The 21,782-nt window shown below is 37.9% G+C and overlaps 1 protein-coding gene across 1 annotated transcript; it reads right to left on the bottom strand.

Annotated features, from left to right (window-relative positions):
* Positions 1-970: 970 nt before the first annotated feature.
* Positions 971-12,337, bottom strand: LOC118839541 (beta-1,3-galactosyltransferase 5-like). Its single transcript, XM_036747014.1, has 2 exons — positions 12,307-12,337; positions 971-2,108 (listed from the first exon to the last, which is right to left on the bottom strand). Exon 2 carries the CDS (start codon positions 2,106-2,108, stop codon positions 1,152-1,154), a length of 957 nt encoding a protein of 318 aa, XP_036602909.1. The 5' UTR covers positions 12,307-12,337; the 3' UTR covers positions 971-1,151.
* Positions 12,338-21,782: the final 9,445 nt, after the last annotated feature.

The raw sequence follows: 21,782 nt of genomic DNA, 5'->3' as shown, positions 1-21,782 counted from the left end.
TTGAGAAGCTTTGCAAAAGGAGCTTCAGCGTCCCCATGGAAGCTGTAACTTATAGCTGGGGATGTGCTGAGGTGAAATTACCAGAATTGCACAATTGCTTTAAACTCTGGTGTGTCATAGTATTAGCCTCCCAAATGAATATACCAATACTTGGTTAAATTACTAAATTCTGTCTAATTATTCTGTTAATGCATGCATTAATTTACTTTTATGCTTAGTATCCCTTTTACTGTGTAGAAAAAAACTATCTGCCCCATACCTGAGTGGAAAGACCCAAACCCAAATCAAGACTTTGACTAAAATTCACAAGTCAAAACTCATTAAAATTAGTATCATCACACAGACAATGCAGTGGAGGCTTTTAGAAAGCAAATGAGTATGACAATGGGCTGACCCTCTTACTTAGAGAGATACTCCACCATAAAACTGGTTCACATAGCTGGATACAGGGAGAGATGAGTACTTGTGACTATGTATTCCCAACGGTGGTTCTTCTATGCTAAATGAACAATCAATGACATATAGAATTGAATTTCAGCAACAGAATAGCTCAGAGACAAACTCAAGCTCTAAAAAGAGTCAGTAGTACAACAGAATGTTCTGCATACTCAGTGTTTTATCATTTGGGGTTTCAAATAGAAGGTCCAAATAAGTGCTGAGTTCAATTTAGAATTGGATGTTGTCTAGAGCTGAATTGAGATATAATGATTCATCTCAATGAAGCACTGAATACTAAGCAGAAAACATTAGGCTTCCTTCTTTATCTAGCCAAGTCTTAATGAAGCCAGGGACTTGGGGACATCTATATTGATGATGTTTTTTTTTAATCAGATGTAATATAAACATCAAGGGGTGTTAGGATAGGTTGGAGATAGAGAGAATGATTATAGGTGCCAATAAACTGTTACTTGGTTATTTTAATTTTGAGGGAGCTCAAAATTGGAATGTATAAATCATATCAGGACTACAATTTGGGTTTTTAAATTTTGGTCTTGTGTTCAGAACACTGAAGAATATGGCTCTGATCTCTTCTGCTTCCCTAATGCTGTTAGGTTGTGATTCTCAACAATGCCATTCAAAAATGTGTTTCTCCTTCCAAAATGTCACTGCAGAGTGTCTAATATTTGTCGTGGTGTGTCATTATTGTCATTTCAAACAGCTGGACACTTTTCATCTAACGAATTCTCCAAAGCTTCCCAATACATCAGTAGTTCTAGTGGCTTAACAAAATGGCAGGTTACAATTTTCTTAAAGCGACAGGTAGAAAATTTAAGCCCCTCTGGGAAAAATGTTTGTTCTGAGTATAGTTCTTCTAGATCAATTTTTAGTTCTGCAAGGCAGAGTCCCATAAAAACATCCTCCAGTTTAATAAAATGGACTTTTTCTGAAACATTATAAACCTCAGTTGCAATGTCACTAGAAAAAACATAACCTGTTCCAGAACAAAAAGGTGGATATTTTTTCCATGGGTACTCATATTTACTTACATACCACTTACTAAATATATTTCTAATTGGAAATTCATTCATCTTTAAAAAACCAGTAAAAAACCTGGTTGTTCTGTTTTTCCTTATAAGGAGCTCAGTTAGATAGTAGACATTTATAAACATGTCAGAATCGGTCTTCATCACAAAGTCAGATTGAGGACAAAAATGGTGAATCCACTCTATCCCCATCATTGTTTTAAGAGTCAAATTGAAATACTCATCTAAAAAGTCTTTCTGGATAATATCTCTGTATTTCTGGCTTTCTTGTGTCACCGTATCATCATCCTTTGAATTTGTGATTCCCAGCAGAAAATATGTTTTTATACGTTTACCTTTTATACTTCTTTCTCTTCCCCAGGTCTCACGGATAGCCATCCGTGCTTTAATCTGATTGTGGGATGAAGTCACCATCACAACCAAAAATGGAGGATTCTTTTTGCAATCTATATCTGGGAGCTGAAGAAAGTTCCCACCATCTTTCTTGAAAACTACAGTGCCTTCTTTTCTTATGCAAAAGATGCAGATTTCTGCTGAGATCATCTTAGATATGATCAAACATAAACAAGAAACCATAAGAATAATAATGAAAACATAGATCATCTTAATCTTCAGGTAAGCCATCTGAAAGAAACAAAATCAAATTATTAGACCCCAAAACTACCTCTTTTGGGACAACAATAATAATAATCCTTGTCATTTATGCAATATGGTGTACTGGAAAAAACATTGGATGTGGAGATGTGATGAGCCTGAATTTGAATCCTGCCTCTGATACTTAATAGTAGTATGAGAAGAAAATGACAGGGCTTGAAGAAGGCATTTCTACTCTCCAATTACCAGAGAGAATGAAGTCTGCTTTCAAAATGGAAAAAGGACATCATCATCATCATAGCTAGCATTTACTGTGTATAGTGCTAAAATATTCAAATTTATTCCACTTCTTAGTCAGTTCCATTTTTATAATTAATTCTATTTGGAGTTGATTTTGTTCTGTATTTTGTATTACTACCTAAGTACCTTTCTTTATCTCTGAGTTAAGATTACAAGTTCAGAAGTTCAGCCTTCCTCTCTGAGCTAAATTGTCCCATAAATCACCTTAATTTAAAAAATAAATTATCTCTCCATATCTTACTGCCCATGCAGAATTCAGGGAGATCTGTCATATTACTAATGAACCTTGAGTACAACTAAAGGAGATCTTTATCTTGCTAACAAGACTTGCAAAATGCAGGCATGAATTTAGGGATGAGATGTAAACCTAAAGTGTCCTATTTATCTGACACCTTCTTCAATGTAGTAAATGGTATTTTGTACGACTGATCACTTTAGATAAAAAAGTTGTTCCCAGTATTGTGGAGATATGTCTTTAATCAAAATCAGAATGTTCAGAATCAGAGGGCAGCTTTGAAAGAAATGTCAAGAGTGAGGAGAAAGGGCCTCCTCTAAGCCAGTGCAGTAGGTGAACACATTAATATCTATAAAGATAGCAACCCCATCCCTCTTTCTGATTGGGAAGGAGAAGGATACAGCAACACTCAATATTATAAGTGGAAAATCACCTCCTGGGACTTCCAAGAGCCAAGATGGGGGAGCAAGCAGGAAATTTCCTTAACTGTCACATATTCACGCCAAACAACTATAAAATAGTGTCCCAAAACAAAATCTAGAAAGGCAGACCCATCAAAAAAGATGGGGAAAAACAATCAAGAAACTTGGAAGGTTGTCAGGAAAGCTCTGTCTCACTCAGGTATAAGGAGAGTGCAGTCCAGGACAGGAAGCATCCCAGCAAGTCAGCAGCAGGCCCTGCCTTAGCAAGCCAGAAGGACCTCCTAAGCCCCAGTGCAGCACAAGAGGCAGACTCTTGAGCCAGGAACCCCCCACATACCTCAGCATAGCCAGGCAAAAGGGCAGACACCAGCACTAGGACCCCACCATAGTGCCTCAGAACATAGGAAAATGCCAGCACAGAACCAGGTAAGCTAATAGACCCCTACTGCCTCCAGCAGTGCTACCTCCCTCCCCTCACTTCACGCCCTCAGTGCAGCACCAGACACAGAGGTCTCCTGTGGGCCTCAGAGTAACACCAGTGCCACACCAGGCAGATAGTCAAGACCTGTAGCCCTTGGCACAAGAAGCTTGAGACAATGCCCCTTCCATTCTGGAAACAGAGCTCAAATTTAAGAGTAAGGGAAAAGAGTGGGAAAGATGAGAGACAAGAAAACAAAAACAAAAAAGGATATGACCGTAGAAAGTTATGGTCACAGGGAAGATCAAGTCACAAACTCAGAAGAGGCCAACAATGTCAAAACACCTAAGGCAAAGCCCCAAAGAAGAATGGAAATGGGTCTCAAGTCCAGAAAGAACTCATGGAAGAGTTCAAAAGGGAGTTTAAAAGTTAAATAAAAGACATAGAAGAAAAATTGAGGGAAAAATGACAGTGATACAAGAGAGTCACGAAAAAGAGTCAACATCTTGGAAAGAGAAAACAACTCCCTAAAAAGTAGAATTGGCCAAATGGAAAAGGAGGTACAAAAGCTAACTGAGGAAAATAATTCCTTGAAAATTAGAATTGGGCAAGTGAAAGTTAATGACTCTATGAGACATCAAGAATTAATCAAAAGAATGAAAAAATAGAAGAAAATGTAAAATACCTCATTGGGAAAACAACTGACCTGGAAATTAGATCCAAGAGAGATAATTTAAGAATCATTGGACTACCTGAAAGCCATAGTCAAAAAAAAGGACCTGGACATCATACTTCAAGAAATTATCAAAGAAAATTGCCCTGATATCCTAGAACCAGAGGGCAAAATGGACATTGAAAGAACATACCAATCACCTCTTGAAAGAGGTCCCAAAATGAAAACCCCAAAGAATATTATTGCTAAATTCCAGAATGACCGGGTCAAGGAGAAAATATTGCAGGCAGCCAGAAGGAAACAATTCAAATATCAGGGTGCCACAATGAGGATTACACAGTTGCAACATAAAAAAAATCAATTTTGATTTTGAATTTCCTATTCTTTATTTGCATTTTAATAAGTTACTAATTCATTTTTACAACTTGACACTAGAAATGAATTTATTATAATCTTGACCAATTTTTAGAATTACTGTATACTGAATTTTCTTTTCATTCTAGTTGTGTATTTTGTTGAACTTGGGAGAAAAAAAATATTTTACAGCAAGTTTCTCCTTCTTTCCTTCTAATCTTGACCACATTGGTTTTGTTTGTGCAAAAACTTTTTATCCATTTTACTTTCTGTGATTCTCTCTGTTTGATCATAAACATAGGGAAGACCCTTATCCATAAATCTGAAAGGTAATTTTTTTCATGCTCCCCTAATATCACCCTTTATGTCTAAATCATATACCCATTTTGATCTTATCTTGGTATGAGATGTTCATTTATCCCTAGTTCCTGCCAGACTGCTTTCCAGTATTCCCAGTTCTTTTTGTCAAATAATAAGCTTTGCCCCCAAAGCTGGGATCCTTGGGTTATCAAATACTAGATTACCATGGTGATATATTTCTGTATATTGTGCACCTAATCTATTCCACTATCAACCACTCTTTTTCTTATTCAGTACCAGATTGTTTTGATAATTATTGCTTTGTTTGAGATTTGGCACCATTTGGGCCCCTTCCTTCACTTTTTTTTTCATTGATTCCCTTGCCTCTTCTAGATTAATTTTGTTATTATTTTTTCTAACTCTATAAATAATTATTTGGTCATTTGATTGGTATGGAACTGAATGAATAAATTAATTTAAGGAGGATTATAAATTTTAATATGTTGACTCAGTTTATTCATGAGCAATTAGTATTTCTCTAATTGTTTAGATCTGTCTTTATTTGTATGAAATGTTTTGTAATTGTGTTCAATAAGATTCCTGAGTGTGTATTAGCAGATAGACTCCCAAGTATTTTGTACATGGAATTTCTCTTTCTCTCTCTTTCTAGGTGCTTATTTCCTTCCTTTCCCCTTCTTTCTCCAAAGATCTTGACTCTCTCTATACAGGGTGTTCCTAAAGTTTGGACACGTAGGCAAAAATGCATATTTTCAAGAAATGAAATGAATGAAATTTTCAACAACATTTTATTTAATTGGAATCTTAACAAATAACATCTTCAATATGATTTCCATCATTTGTGACGCAAAGGTTGATGCGCTTTGCAAGATTCAAGTGAACTCAATGCAGTAACTCCACATTGCCGTCAATTTTGGCACACTCATTTAGAACACTCATTATGTGTTCTACCAAGTGTGCTGCATCTGTGATTTTCATTGAGTACACCTTCTCCTTTAGCATGCCGCAGAAAAAGAAGTCACTGAACAACACAGAGTCTTCGGTGAAATGGTTAATGAGATGTTAATGAGATTTCCTATGTGTACAGACTTTAGGGACACCCTGTAGATTGCGGCAATAGGGAGATGGTCCAAACTTAAGCACTCCGTATCCATGGAAGATGGATCACTTACCTCATAGAAAAAGTCATAAGGGTAAGCTTAGTACCCCTCCTGTATGTAATCATACAAATCCCTGAGTGACAAAGATATTTCACCTGAACATGAGAGGAGGGATAGGTCCACTGAATAAAGCAGAAAAGCAAAGTATCACCTGAAGGTTGGCATGGGGAAATTTTATACATACATACATACATACACATACACATACACATTTATGACAATCTAGCTATATACACACATAATTGTGCATATGTAGATAGATATACACGCATTTCATATACAGGAAATTGTATGTATACAGCTAGATATACATACATGTACAATAACAAAGAATCACTATTGGCCCAAATTGGGAAATTTCTCAAGAGAGGACTCATGCTTTTCTGGGAAGCAACTAGGGAAAACTTGAATTACAAAGATTTCAGTGGCATTATGGATTTGGAAGATTTCTGACATAGAAGAGGGACAACCTGTTGGAGACCATTAATGAAAATACTTAGAGAGTCTCTAAGGGGAAGGGCTTCATGGATGATAAACTAGGTATAATACATTGACAACTTGTTTGAAGAAACATGAAAAGCATATTGGAACATATTCTATATTTCAGCACAGAGGGGGAGAGATCAACGAAGCTTATAATTCACTTGAAAGCAAAACAATGGCAGTTATTGGGGGAGGGGAGGCCTGGAGAGTGGAGTGAGGTCAGGTTGAATAGTGTACAAGAGCCTGATAAAGAGAATTAACAAGAATACAACTGCAAAGCTGATGCCTTACATAGAATCTATGTGGTTTGGAAAAATTGATAGACTCAGTACCCTAGTTGGAAAATAGACTCAATGACGTTCAGAAGGATTCTTACTGTGAAGCTCCACATACAAATGCTTCAGAAACACCCCCAAAACATGACCTAAGAATACAAGGCAACACTAAAAACACAATCACACTAAGAATGTAGAGCCTAACGAAGAAGCCCAAAAGTTCTGAAATATAATATCATGGAGAGCAACGGTTTCCTTTAAAAACATTGGCACAAAGCAATGACAGGCTGGCACATAAACCCTGTCATTGGCAGAAAACCAGAAAGTCTGGGGCAGCTAGGAGCACCAGCCCTGGAGTCAGGATGACCTGAGTTCATAATCTGGCCTCAGACACTTGACATGCTTACTACCTGTGTGACCTTGGGCAGGTCACTTAACCCCAATTGCCCTGCCTTCCCCCCTCCAAAAAAAAATATTGAGAAAACTAGGAAGTTAGAGCCACCTTGTGCTACAACTGTAGTGAAGATAGTCACATATAGATTGCATATACTTGAGAGGAAAAGATAATTTTGGAAGTACAGAAGCTATTGGACACAGGCCCAATTTAAAAATAAAAAAGTGGGGCCAGAAAAATATTCAACCTGGTTCTCATAAGCTCTATGACCTTACCAACAATACCTAACATGTCTCTCCCATAATGCATTGTGTGGAGGTGGCTATGAAAACTGAGAATGTAGACTACAAATGACCATCATGTTCCAATCATTATCTAATAAACATTTGAAGGCAAAGTCTACGTAGCCTCTCGAATGCTTTGGTTTTGAAGGACTAGCTTGGGATACATTGAATTGACTGAAGTTTCCTGAAAATAATGCTAGTGTAAACAAAATAATGGGCGTTCTAGCTTTGGTGTGTCCAGACCCAATACGTGTCAATGGAGGATCATTTTTAATTGGAAAAAAATTCCAGTTTCTTCAAGATACTAACGAAATACTGGCAACAACAAATCTAAGATTCAATATCTAGATATTTTTTGCTTTCCATGAAGCTTGTACCAAAGAATATAGAATAAAGTAGTGATATAAGAACCTGGCTTTTCAGAAGCAGAACCAGAGAAACTTGACCTTGATAACCTCCCGTACTAGAGGCATGGAAGAAACTGCTGAGGCAGAAATTTAGCAAGAGGACAGGAATGTTTTCACATTTCACATTTCACATCACATGAGTGGAACATAGGATGTTCCCAATGTCCCCACAATGTCCAGCTCACTGACTCTCAGCCATTGCAAGTAAGGTACAGAAAAAATTCCTGTGTGTTCGATGGCGTCAAAGAACCTATTGGTGAATGGCACTAGCACAGAGTTCAATAGTCCAAATACATTGCCCAGAATACTGACACTAAAGAAAAATGGAAAGTTATGAATATATAATTACCAAACCTTAAACAACAGTGTGGTAGACAACACATTACCCGAAGAGTTCAATGTGCCTTGAATTACTTAGTTAGGGGCTTCTATACTGGACTTGTATAGTGGTTATTATCAAATTCCTAAAAAAGAGGGAGAAAAGAAGACTGCTTCCATCTGTCCTTATGGATTTTACCTGTTTAAACATATACCCAAAGTGGGTGGTCATAGAAAATTCATGACATATCTCAGGGATACCTTTGGAAAATGTTCCAAAGACCGATGGAGAATTTAGTTGGAGATACAAACCACCTGCAAGTGTTGATATACTTTAATGACACATTGTCTTTGGAAAAATGAGAGAGTCCTTTGAGGAATAACATTATGAAACACTAATGAAAGTGTTCAATTGGTAGGAGGAAAATGGTCTGAAATTTTCAATTGACAAATGCCAGTTTTGTAAGTTAGGAAGACCTGATGTTTTATGTTGTGCTGTGTTACATGTATTATTGGTACATATGTTATTCATGGCACCCTAACATGCTTAGTTGGGATAATGGCTTAATCATTTTTATTCTATTCTGTTTTGATGTGTATTTGATATTATTCCATGGATGAGGTGTACTATAGCTGATTTTGCAAGGGACTGAAAAATTGCAAAGCTCGTGGAAGAATGTAACATCCTTCTTAGTAAAGATATGAATTCTCCTTTTTCCGTGAGGATTCTAAGAAATGTAATTTGAGATCTTAAAGAATGATTATGAAATGTAAACAAGGTAGAGTTGGGGACAGACATACGAAGATATGGAAAGAAAGGAATACTAGGTTTAGCAGCAAAAGGAACAGCAGAGACAAGATGGTGAGGAAGGAGAGCTGAGAGGTGGCAGCACATGGGAGTGGAAAGCACTTGAGTCCTCCTAGAGTTCACCACAATCATATGAAAATCCACAAATAAGAGACAAACATGGTGGTGGATCACCACTACCCTGCTTGGGCTTTGAACCCATATGACTAAGGGCCATCTTCTGTCTCCTCTTACTGTCTCTGCCTTCTCTCCTCACCCACCCACCTAAAAGGAAGGGACTTGAACCCAAAGTGTCCCATTTCCCTTTTAAACTACTCCCTCAGTGTATCAAATGACATTTATATGTTTGATTCCTTTAGACACAGAATTGACCCTTACTTTTACACTGATTTATTTTAAGCCATGATCAGAGTATGCCCCTGAACACCTTTGCAGAGTAAGAAATTACAGCTCTGAGAGCTTTATATTTCACAAACTATATAGGCTGCAGCCTCACATCCTGGGTTGGTGGCCAAGACCATCTAAGCTAAAGAGGTGATTCCTCATAGACTTGGCTAATGACTTCTCTAGTGACTAAAGGGTCCTAAATATCTATTATTATGGTAACCATATAGTATAACTCACTAGGAGAGTATGGCAGCAGGTTCCTGAATCTAGGCATTTCCCCTTCACCAAAACTTCATGAAGGAGTGGGGAATGAGGAGAGACTATAGGGGTCCATACCATCTCAGAGCCAGCCAAGTAGGAGGAGGTAGTGATCTATGACGATGCTGGCCCTACCTCATTTCTCATTGGGAGAGAAAGGAGGAGAACACAGACTCCTAGCTCCATGGTGACATCTGATTTTACTAGGAATTATGGGCTTTTTATCAGGGTTGGAGTGACCCTAACAAAGACCAGTAAAAGCCCATTTGCCTGGAGTCTCAAGCATCTAATCAAGGCCTTTAAATTGAAACGGGAGGCTAAGCACATAAATCTATTAAGTTTGGCACCACAAACAGTATCACTCATAACAAAGGGAAAAACATAAGAAATGAGAAAACAGTCATTTATGGAAGACTACATTTAGAGAGCTAGCAATATAATCCATAGCTTCAGACTGCTATCTGCAATTACACAATGTACAGGTACAGAAAAAAGGGAAATCAAGATTATAATCCAGTGAAATTTGACCTTAAAGGCATCACTGAGATTTTGTTAGAGAATAGTAGCTCTATTCAAAGAAAGTTAAAAGGAGTGGGATGGAATATCATTATATATTAAGAATATATACCAAATGTAAGGAAATCCAGGGAAGAAACATGGATTGTTGAGCATTTTGAGGGAGAAGCAATGGAGGTACAAATAGACATAATATTATTATAAGAATATTCTACAGGACAACTAGACTGAAGAAGTGATTAGATAAAGAATGTGAGAAGCAGGTCACAAATCTAGCTTCAAAGCCTGATACTGCAGTAAAAGGGAACTTCAATTATCTACAAATCTTTTTGCTAAGAGCAGAAAAGCTAATACATTTGTGATTTGCCTTCAAAAGACAGAGGAAATGACAAGGGAAGTAGCTATTTTAGATGCAATTCTTAGCAATGAGGAGGACCTGATTATTGAAGTAGAAATGGTAGAAACCTCAGGAGCAAGTATTACTTAGAAGCATGATAGAAAAAGGGAGCAGAGCCAAGTATAATCTGTTATAGACCCTAAAAGGGGGGGAAAGACATTTCAAAGGATTCAGTGAAAGAAAAGATTGGATCTAATATCCTAATATTTTGCAAGAGAAGATGACCCAAATATGAGATTCTTAAGACCTAAATGGGAATGGGTAGGGGAAAAAAAAGCTGCCTAAAAGAAAAAAAAAACAATGTGGATTACAGGAATGTACATACACACTCAGATTGTTTAGATATGCATAGAAGAAAGAAGCATGGATAAGAAGCTGAGGAGAAATTTTTTTAAAGGACCATGGTCTGAAAAAAAAATTGTATCAGGAACCCTAAAGCCTAGAATGTGCTTAGACTGATGTAAATAGAAAAAAAAAAACAATGAAAAGTGATTGTTTTAAACTGTATTGGATGCAAGAGGTGGATAAAAGAAAATATAGATGATTGAGATGGTGATGGTGACTCATTTGGATCTTGCAAGAATGTTTTGAGACAAATTGGCAAGTATTATTATTGTTTCCAGTTTATATCTGGCAAAGGTAAGACTCAAAGAAGTTTAAGCGACCTGCCTTAAGTCACTCAGCGAGTAAAATGCAAATCCAGAGTTCAAACCCCAATTATCAGACTCTAAACCCTGTGATCTGATACTAGGCTATGCTGTATAAATTGAAGGGAGAGAGAGGATGGCCTCACTTCCAAATTGGATCAAGTTGAACAGGTGAGGCAGCCTCCTTTGGCATAAGCTTGAATTAAAGGAACCAAAGGCTGTGCAGCAGAGAACGCCCAAGCATAGACTTTCAGCTCTTAAGAGATTAAGAGAGATTAGGGATTAAGTAAAGAGAGACTTCTGAGGGATACAACGACACCAGTCAAACCCGTCCTTTTGCAAGTGTCAGTGTTAGATTTATGATATTCAGACAGTACATCGTGGGTCTTAGCTTCTGCAGCTGTTTATTATCACCTTGTTTTAAGTCCCAGAGTATCAAGCCTAGACAAACCAAAGCATGGTGAAATTTCAACTCCTGAGGATGAGCATTCTTGGGGCTCCAGATTCCCCTGACTACCAAGCTGGTGCTGTTTTCACTGAACTATTTTCACAGCTTCATCTTGCTGTCCTTTTTGTACCTGTGACCAACAGAATCACTAAAGTTTCCACATTCTAAACCAGTTATGACTAGTTATTCTACATCTACGACCTTGTAGCATCTTTCCTTGTATTGTCCTTTTCACTGGGAAATGGGAAGTCTAAAAATCATACATTGATGTTTTGAGTTAACTATCTTCCTCCCTGCTGGACAGTGACTATAATAAAAACAGAAATTGCAACACGATGAGCATTTTGGTCTTTGGGAAGACAGACTGTAACTGGAGACAAAATAGAATATACAAATTATGTTTACATATGATTATTTTTCTTTTATTACCTTTTACCTACTCCAATTAAATTGCTTACTAAGGAAATAGTACAGGAGCATTTGGTTGACAGTTGTAAAGGGAAGGGATAAAGTAATTAATCTGTTCTAATATGAATCCAGAAATGTGGTGAAGGGTGTAAGGGTTGTCTTTTTTTCTTTTTTAATCTCCCATATGATTCATCAGCCAAATGTATATTGTGCTTAGTTTTCTCAATTTGGGTAAAATCCTCCTTAGCAAGTTAAACTTCTTCATTTTAAATATCATTCTTCAGCACAGGTATGGAATTAATCATGACAATGACTTACTTTTTCCTGGGCAAAATGATCCCCTAAAATTGAAACTAAGTCTTGGGTGAGATAATATAAGAAAAGTTATTCCACTTTCCCACTGTCAGTGAAGGCTGGAATTTTCAGGGTTTCTGAGCTTGTGATGTTTATCAAAATGAAGTCTATTGATATTATCATTCAACAACCACTAGAAGAAAAAAAAACAGTGTCATTTAGATAATTTCATAGCTGATATCCCTTTAAAGGAAAATTATTTTTGAAACATTTTTAATGATTCATGAAATGAAATACACCTAAAAATATATTCTGGATTTGCAGGCAAACACTGTCAAGTTGGCTCTTCCTCCATGCTGTTAGAAAGAAAGGCACTTACCACAGTACCATAGCTTGGTCTTCTAACCCCTTTCTGGGAAGGAGTTATCTGAGCAATCCTAGAGAGAAAAAATCCTGCCAATTGAAAAGGACCCAAGCTATTTCTCCAGAGTAGGCAAGAACCTCAAGGCTGTGCAATTCTACCACGGGAAAGAATTAATGAAGGGCCAGAGAGGGTCCAAAAGTAGTCCATCATTATTGGATGTTGTCCTGGAGACTAGATCCAAGGAAATTCTAGACTAGAGAACCCTCCTCCTTTCCGTAGTAGCACTAATTTGTCAGAGACATGGATTCCTCTGAGGTGAGATACCTGACTTGGTACTGCTGACGAGCAGGGGTAAACATCTTGCCCTAAGGTAAGAGGACCAATTTGTTATTTAGGGGCAGGTTAAGAATCACATAGTTAAGGCGAATTTTAAGATTGGCATGAGGAGCCCTGATGGGTAGGAACAGCTGCCTTGTCCTTAGAGAAATCCTGTAATCCTGCCCCTTCACAAAATGGCATCATGACCTACACACATGTCCAGGGTCTTGCCTAAGCTCCACCGTTCTTGTGACAGCTTTAACCTGGTTTCCTCGCTCCTTTTGGACTATATGATCTCTAATATTCCTTCCAGGCCTAGTATGCTATGAATCTCTAACACAATAAGTAAACTTAGTCAAATGAAAATTATTCGAGAGTCCATTGGTTAGATCCTGCCATCAATTACTGAATCAATGATGCAGAGAGAGTCTATTCTTCTTTCCACCTTCATATCATCCACAATTGTTTTGCTTCTATGTTCAAGAACTCTGAATTTTCTCTGATTATAATATTTATCTTTCCATCTTCAATATGGCATGTGCTCAAAGTCCAGGACATACTGAAAAATCACCATTCAGTGATCCCAGAGCATCCGTTTCAGTAAACTTATATTTGAAAACATCAGCAGGATGGATACAATGGAATTTTATGGAAAGGAGAAAGGGAAGACAAGGGTTTACATGTCAGGAAACAAACAGAAGGGGAAGATAGGCTGGTCAAATGTGGAACTGAAGTTTATGCCCCAAGCTTAATTTTACAGATATCAGCAATAAGTAGGACCTGCTGGCTTCAAGCAAACAACATTGGGAAGCTCAAGTTAGAGACTGGGGCAGTTTTTCTTACCATAGCGGTGGCAAGAAGCCTGAGTCAGAAATTTCTCTTGTCGCAGTGTCCCCTTTGGTTGAAGATTAGATATGAACATATCAGACCACATTCTTGTACATACTATCATTTTCTTCTCTGGATGCCTTCTTATAAGTTTTCTGGCAGGCATTTTCACAGGTAGATACAAGTATTAGGAAGCTACTAATATAATTACAGTTATGATGAATCTTTTGAGTATATTCCTTTACCCAATGGAAAGATTTTAAAGTCAATCACATATATCCTAGTTCTCAAGTGGAAATGCTCTAATCTTGTTGCTTTTTTCCAATGTGAAGTTTACTAATCCATTAAAAATTAAAACTTTTAAGGGGCAGCTAGGTGGTGCAGAGAGTAGAGCTCTGGCCCTGGAGTCAGGAGGACCTGAGTTCAAATGTGACCTCAGACACTTGGCACATTTATTAGCTGTGTAACCTTGGGCAAGTCACCTAACCCCAATTGCCCTGCCCAAAAAAACCCTAAAAATTCAAACTTTTTTCTTCAATTTTCTGCTTTCCTTCTGATCTGGGGTACATTTGTTTAATTTGTACAAGACCTTCTAACTTAATATAATCAATATAATCCATTTTATGCCTCACACTGCTCTCTATCTCTGGTTTATTCATAAGTTGTTCACCTATTGATCAGCTGTTACTTTCCTACCCCTAGTATATTCTCCATCCTTTCTCAATGAGTTCAGTGTCAGGCTCACACTCTTCCTCTCTGCTCTACCTCCACACTCATCCTCACTTCCCTCATTTCTTTCTTCATTCTGGCAGATTACTACATATATGATGATGTTCTCTGAAATACCCTTCTTTCTACCTCAACTACACATGTCATATCTTTGACCTTAATATCACCCATGATTGTTTTGCTTCTATGTTCAAGAACTCTGAATTTCCTCTGATTATAATATTTATCTTTCCATCTCTCCCTATGCCTCACTCCTTCTAAACCGACACCAGAAACTCTAATTTCTCTATCTCTCAGTATTCTTTGATGCCATCACCTCCACTCCAGCTATAATCACCTCCCTTCCAGTGTCCAATGTTCATAACTTCAGCGCTCTGCTGGATCCTTCACTTTCCCTCACCCTATACATCTCATCACTTGCCGGATCATTCCGTTTCTAACTTTACCACACCTCTGTAATCTGGCCCTCTTCTCTCCAATTACACAGCTACCTCCCTTAGTTCTGGTCCTCATCATCTCTCCTTTAGATTATTGCAACAACCTACTAACTGGCCTTTCACAAGTCTCCCATTGCTCCAGGATGATACACACGTTGCTGCCAAAGTAATTTGAGATCTGAATTCTACTCCCTATTCAATCAATTCCAACAACTTCCTTGTGCCTTGCTGCCAGTGCGCTTGAGAAAACTGCAAATACAGTATCTGGTTGTCTCATCGATTATCTGGGAAAAGCAGTAATTTACTAGAACTTGGGCAGAGTCTATATGCTACTTAGCATTCTGGAACAGAGACATGGTTTTTGGACTCACTTAACAGTATTAGACATCATGCTGGATCATGTGAGAAAGTCTATGGAAATTGGTTAGACCAAGTATGATAGAAGAAAGGTTTGCTAACATCTCTGCCACATAGCATAGGGTAGATAAAGTATACTGCTAAAGTAAGTGGACTTATCCATAGTATTCAACTTTTTCATTTGCGTTTGCAGCAACTCCAATGCAGTTGCTACGAAAGAATCATAACTACCAAGTTCATTTCCAAATGTGGAATTGGCTGGACAGTTTGTTCCCATCTCATCCAGGTCTATTGACTGCCATGCTGGTTCCTGCTCCTCACAAATGTATCAGCCCCTCACCTTGTTTGACTGGTAGCAAACCCCCTCCATGGATTCCAACTACAGGGTACTCCTCTGACTCTTCAAACTCATAAGTTCGTAGCTATCTCTAATGCTCCTTTATGCAAGAGCAAGAAAAAACAAATGCAAAGAGGCAAAGAATAGAGGCCCATATTCACAGAGGGTTCAAGGTCTGTTTGTGCCCAGAGACTTTTCAGTCATCCGTACTTGAACCAGCCAGACTGGAAAGAGAGGGGACCAGTCACCCTCATGGGAGTCTTTTGTCCGCCTCAGTTCTGATTCAGTGGCTGACTCAAAAGGCTCCTATCTCCCTGAGGAAAACAGACCAGAAATAGTCAAAATACTTGCCCATGCCCTGATTAAGGGATCAGGGTCACTCCATTATACATCATCACACCTCTCTAGGCTCTACCACCCTGCTGGAAACAGGCAGAGCACCCTGCACATGCTCTTGGGCTTGCATTGGCCAGTCTCTAACAGGTTTTAGACGTGGCCTCAATGACCAAAATGGAAAGGATTAGGAGTTATTAAGGAGACAGCTATGGAAGAAACTTTTTTGTAATAGAAAAGTAAATCAACTTGTGGAGCAGGGAATTGTTATGCAGTGGGCTACAAGGATGGCCTCCATGTTGGTATTGGAAGGAGCAGGAGAAAGGAAGGAAAGCAAGAGAGGAAGAAAGCCTAAGATAGGAGATCGCGGTGAAAGAATATTTGTGAATGCTCTGAATGGGAGAGGAGGGTGGATGCCTTCCATTATGTTTCATCATACCTCTCCAGAAGCAAGGTCCCTGGCCTCCCTAGTTTATTTTCTGCTTATGGGGAACATTTCATTACCAAGTTAGATATGCACCCATAATTTTATTATACTACTTGCATTAAACAGGAGATAATGAAATAAAGTGGTGTTCCTTTGTGGCAAATAGTGAAACATGAACTGCTTGAAATATTAAACAGTGTCTTTAAAAGATAGATCCTTTTTAAGCATTTAGTAAGTGCCAAACACTGAGAATAAACATATAATAACAGTCTGTATTACTAAGTACCTCACATTCTAAAACAGAAAGACAAAACTTGCAAGGAAGCTGGAAAAGAAGGAGAGGAGTGGAGGAGAGTGGGCGAGGCAGCTGGTAGGGAGGAGGAACAGTCTGGTTTATGAAGGATTAAGACTAATATTGCTGAGAAAGGAAAATGATAAATTCTGTGGGGAAAAAAAAACAGGTATATCAATGCATTGTTGGTGGAGCTATGAACTGGGCCGGCCATTCTGAAAAACAATCGGAAGTAATTACACCGTGAATACTCTTTGATTCATTATTACTGCTATTATGTCCACGCACCAAAAAGACCAAAGAAAGAGGAAAAAGTTATTTTTTAATAACAGTACTGAGAAAGTGCCTAAAAATTGGGGAATGACTGAACAACGTATAGTATATGAGTGTGACAAAATACTCATGCCTTAAAAATTAATGAAAGGAACGGTTTCAGAGAAACCTGGGAAGACCTGTATGAACTGATGCAAAGTGAAGTGAGCAGAACGAGGAGAACAAATTATACTATAATAACAATATTGTAAAGACAAACAACATTTGAAAGACTTAGAAACTCTTATCAACACAATGAGCAACCACAATTTCAGAAGATTCATAATGAAAAATGCTATCCACCTACAGATAGAAAAGCAGTGGACTCAAAGTGCAGATTGAAGCATATTTTTTCTCAATATGGCTAATTAGAAAATTTGTTTTGCTAGATTATGCATATTCATAGCAAGTTTTGTTTTTCTTGCTTTCTCAATAGGTAGGGAGGGGGAGGGGGAAGAGAGATAATTTGAAACTGAAAAAAAAATGTTTAATCCACTGCAGAAAAGGTTTCTGTCTTTCAGAGAAACTGAGTCCAGGTATCCAATGGAATGGCAGCCTATGGCTATGTTACATGCTGAGTAATACTTCATATAGTATTACCTTTTATCTAATTCTGCTAAATGCTTATCATAGTGAGAAAAAAGAATGATATTGATTCATCAATTCCATGAGTATTCCTGTAATATTTTATTTCATCATATTTAATTAAATGCTGTGATATGAATCAAGGAACTCCGTAAAACTGTAGAGAACAGTTGTTGATCTGCACTGCTAGGAGTTTCCTCACTGGTGGTTTCCCCTATGCCAGACTTTGGCAAACTACCATTACTACTACTACTACTTTGGGCTCCATTAATCAAATCCAGCCTGCTCCTTGTTTTTGTAAGGTCCATGAGCTAAGAATGCTATTTACATTTTTAATAAAGTCTTATGGTAACACAAGCATATACAGAGAGAGAACTGTAACTCGGTAGCCATGATTTTAGAAACCTGATTCTTAAAACAAACCCCACACTGCCATCGGACCCTTCCATTCAATGCCAAGATTGAGTTTCCAGATAATGTGAGAAGTAAATTTTTTAAAGCAGGTAATTAGTGTTTTCTCATGTGTCAACAATTATCAAAGAAGAGAAACATTAGCAGCAAATAGATTTGTGTGTGTGTGTGAAATGAGGATTAAGAATGACTAAAATTATATATACAATGCTAAAGTAAAAGGGATTGTTGGTGTTATTATCTAGATCAGGGGTGGGGAGCCTCAAGGCTGCAGGTTCCCCATCCCTGATCTAGATAATTCAGACAAAAAGATTTTTGAAGGTTTCTTCCCCCTACTACTTTTAGGGGATATGGTGTAGCAGATATAGTGCCCACAGAACCTGGGTTCAGTGTCACCTCTGACACTCACTAGCCGTGTGATCCTGGATTTGTCACTTCATTTCTCTTCTCCAGGCTGAGTTTCTCATTCTAGAAAAGAGAAATGATAATACCTATAGCACATACTTCACAATACAACCATTTTATGAAGATCAAATGAGATAAGGTATACAAAGCACTTTGCAAACTCTGAAGCAGCGTATGAATAATAATAGCATTTAAATACCACCTACTATGTGCCAGGTACTGTGCTAAGTGCCTTTAAAAAATGTCATACCATTTGATTCTCACAACAGCCTTGGGAGGTAAGTACTATTATTATCCTCATTTTACAGGTGAGGAAACTGAGGTAAGTGGAGGTTAACTGACTTGCCCAGGCTCACATAACTAGTTAAGCTAAATTATTATTTGGGATTGGATTTGGAAGGGTATTAAAATGATCAAACTGTTTCCTTGCATCTTTACAATACTGAAGCAGTTCTAGTTGATGGAATAGCCAATGCCCCAAGGAAATTTTGGAAAAAGATCAAAATGATTATCTTAATGCCTAAGGAAGCTTGCTATTGACTGACTGGGGAATTATCTGAAATAAGCAAATGTGGCTGGATAGATTTTTAACTTGAATTTCTTGTTCTAATGGAGTTTCTAAATCTGCCCTTCCAACTGTACTGACCTTTATCCACTTTAGCTTCAGAATATTTGCTGATGGAATGATGGAGGACAGAGATTGTGGTTTTTACATACTTGGTTTTTAAATACTTTAAGGATTATAGATCCATGATTTCATCTGTGAGGTTACACCCTTGACCAATACAGATTCCAGAAGCCCCACAAAAAACAATTTCTTGAATTGCTCTAAACAAAAGAAAATTCTAGTCTGTGCCCAATGCCTGGAGGATGTTTGTCTAAATGTAGCTAAGCTGGTTCTCAGATGATACACCCAAACTCAGAGTCTTTCCATTTTGTTAGGACAGATTTTGAAACCTCATGCCATCACCTTCAAGAGTCCATTAAGACCATTAAGTCCATTAAGAGTCCATGCCTTAATAAATTAATAATTAATAAATTATGCCTTATCAGCACTTTGGATAATATGTACAAAATTTGAAATTAATTTAAATATCCTAAGTAGCTCACTTAAGTCTATTCCAATGACATGCCATGGGCGTAGGACTTGTGGTGGTGGTGGTGGGTGAGCCATTTTTAAGCTGTGTTCAACTTTTCATGACCCCATTTGGGATTTTCTTGACAAGGACATTGGAGTGGTTTGCCATTTCCTTCTCCAGCTCATTTTACAGATGAGGAACTGAGGCAAACAAGGTTGAGTGACTTGCCTTAGGGTCACACAGCTAGTAGGTGTCTGAGCCAGATTTCAACTCACAAAGAGGAGTCTTCCTGAGTCCAGGCTCAACATTGTATCCACTGAGCCAAATTGTTGCCGTATAGGACTTTAGTGAAGGAGTATTTCTATGTAGTCTTAAGTAAGTGAGCTACTTAGGATATTTAAATTAATTTCAAATTTTGTACGTATTATCCAAAGTGCTGATAAGGCATAATTTATTAAGGCATAACCCCCTCAAAAAATATTTCTAAAATAATTTGATCTGGTTTTACAGACAGATTCAAAATCTTGGGAACTATTGCTTTAGACTAGAGCAACAATTCTCAAACTTTTTGGTCTCAGGACTCTATACTCTTAAAAATTATCTATGACCTCCCAAAAAGCTTTTGTCATGTGTGTTATATCTATCAGTATTTCCCATATTAGAAATGAAAATGCATTTGTATTATTATTAAAATTGTTCTTACCTCCCAGACCTCCTGGAAAGGTCTTAAGGATCCTCAGAGATCCCCTAACAACACTTTGAGAACTGCTGTTTTAGAGACTTTCAGCAAGCTTCTATCACATCCCTTGAAAACATAACAGGTCACAGAATAATAAACATTGAAAGGAAAACATCCTGCGTAACAACACTCGTAATGTAAATAAAGACAATGCTAAAAGTAATAGAACTTAGGTCGAATGCAGAGACCAATAGTGACTCCAGATGACTGACGTTGGCCATCCTTCTAGATGGTCCAGTGGATGGACACTGGGCCCAGAAACAGGAGACCTTGAGTTCAGAAATGGCATCAAACATTTACTTCTGTCTACTTTAGTATCCTCAGTTGTAAAATGGGGAGATGAATAGCACTTACCTCTGAAGATTCCTTCAAGGAGAGCCTATTGGTACATAGTAGGTGCTTAACAAATACTCATTTCCTTCCTCTCAGAAGACTGTGGACAAAGAATGTATATGCTCTGTTAGTCGTGCTTACTGTATCGGATCGTTTTGCTTCAGTGTTTTTTGTTGTTTGTTATAAAGGAGGGTGCCATGAAGGTGGTGTTTATATTGGAAGGTCTGGTATGAAAAACAAAGTTAATCCATAAAACATAATAATCATAACACTATGCAGACAGGCGTAGTATAGAGAGTTGCCTGGGAATGAGGAAGTCCTTAAATCAAGCCCTTTCCCGGACACATACTTGCTTTGTGATCCTGAGACAAACTAACCCTTTCGTGTGGAGAACTCCCATCCTAGATCCAGCTGTCCTGATTGGTGAATACCCAGCTTCCCAGATCTAGGGGGTACCAGTCATGTTTTACTTTATTCCCTGCACATCTACTCACCAGTCATTTTGCTGCTCGGACCAGAGACTGTATCTAGAGTATTTATCCTCTGCACCTCGTCCAGAGAATGTTTTGTATTTCTGAAAATGACTGAATCAATATTGCCTGGGTTACTGGAAAAGCTATAGCAGTCTTCTCCCATGCCAGTGTGCTCCCATATGCCTCTGCTCACCATTCTGGTAACTTTTTAAACCAAAACACCCTTCTCTGTACATTTTATCTATCCTTCTTAGACTGTTAGCTCCTTGAGGGTGTTAGGGGAGAAATATCTCCTCTTTGAGTCCATGTAATCTATCAGAACACAGAAATTATAGAAATAAAACCCTAGGGTTTATGATGCTGAAGAATTCAGAAAAATCATTTTGAACCCAGACTGGAGTTTCTGACAAGTTTTTATAGAGAGAATTATGCTAGAAAGACAAACACATTCTTTTACATACTGCAATCTCATATATTCTTTTAGGTATAAAAGTTTAAAAGATTCATAATCCCACAATGTCGCAAAAGTTCAACAAACTTAATTAAACAGAATCATAATCTCATACATCCCTTAAGGAAACAAACCTAGTTAAACAAACTCTATATACAAACTAAATCAGGTTACAGATTAAACTACATTTAGAGGGTTCACAATGAGCTGAATTAGAGCCTACAGAGTCAGCTGTAGTAGAATCCCTTCAGAAATAATTAAATCACCTTGAGAAGCTCAAAACTCCCCTT

The sequence above is a fragment of the Trichosurus vulpecula genome, chromosome 2 (assembly GCF_011100635.1).
Source record: "Trichosurus vulpecula isolate mTriVul1 chromosome 2, mTriVul1.pri, whole genome shotgun sequence".
Classification (NCBI taxonomy): Eukaryota; Metazoa; Chordata; class Mammalia; order Diprotodontia; family Phalangeridae; genus Trichosurus; species Trichosurus vulpecula.
Note: the sequence above shows the minus strand (reverse complement) of the source record. Positions and strands in the feature narration are given on the sequence as shown.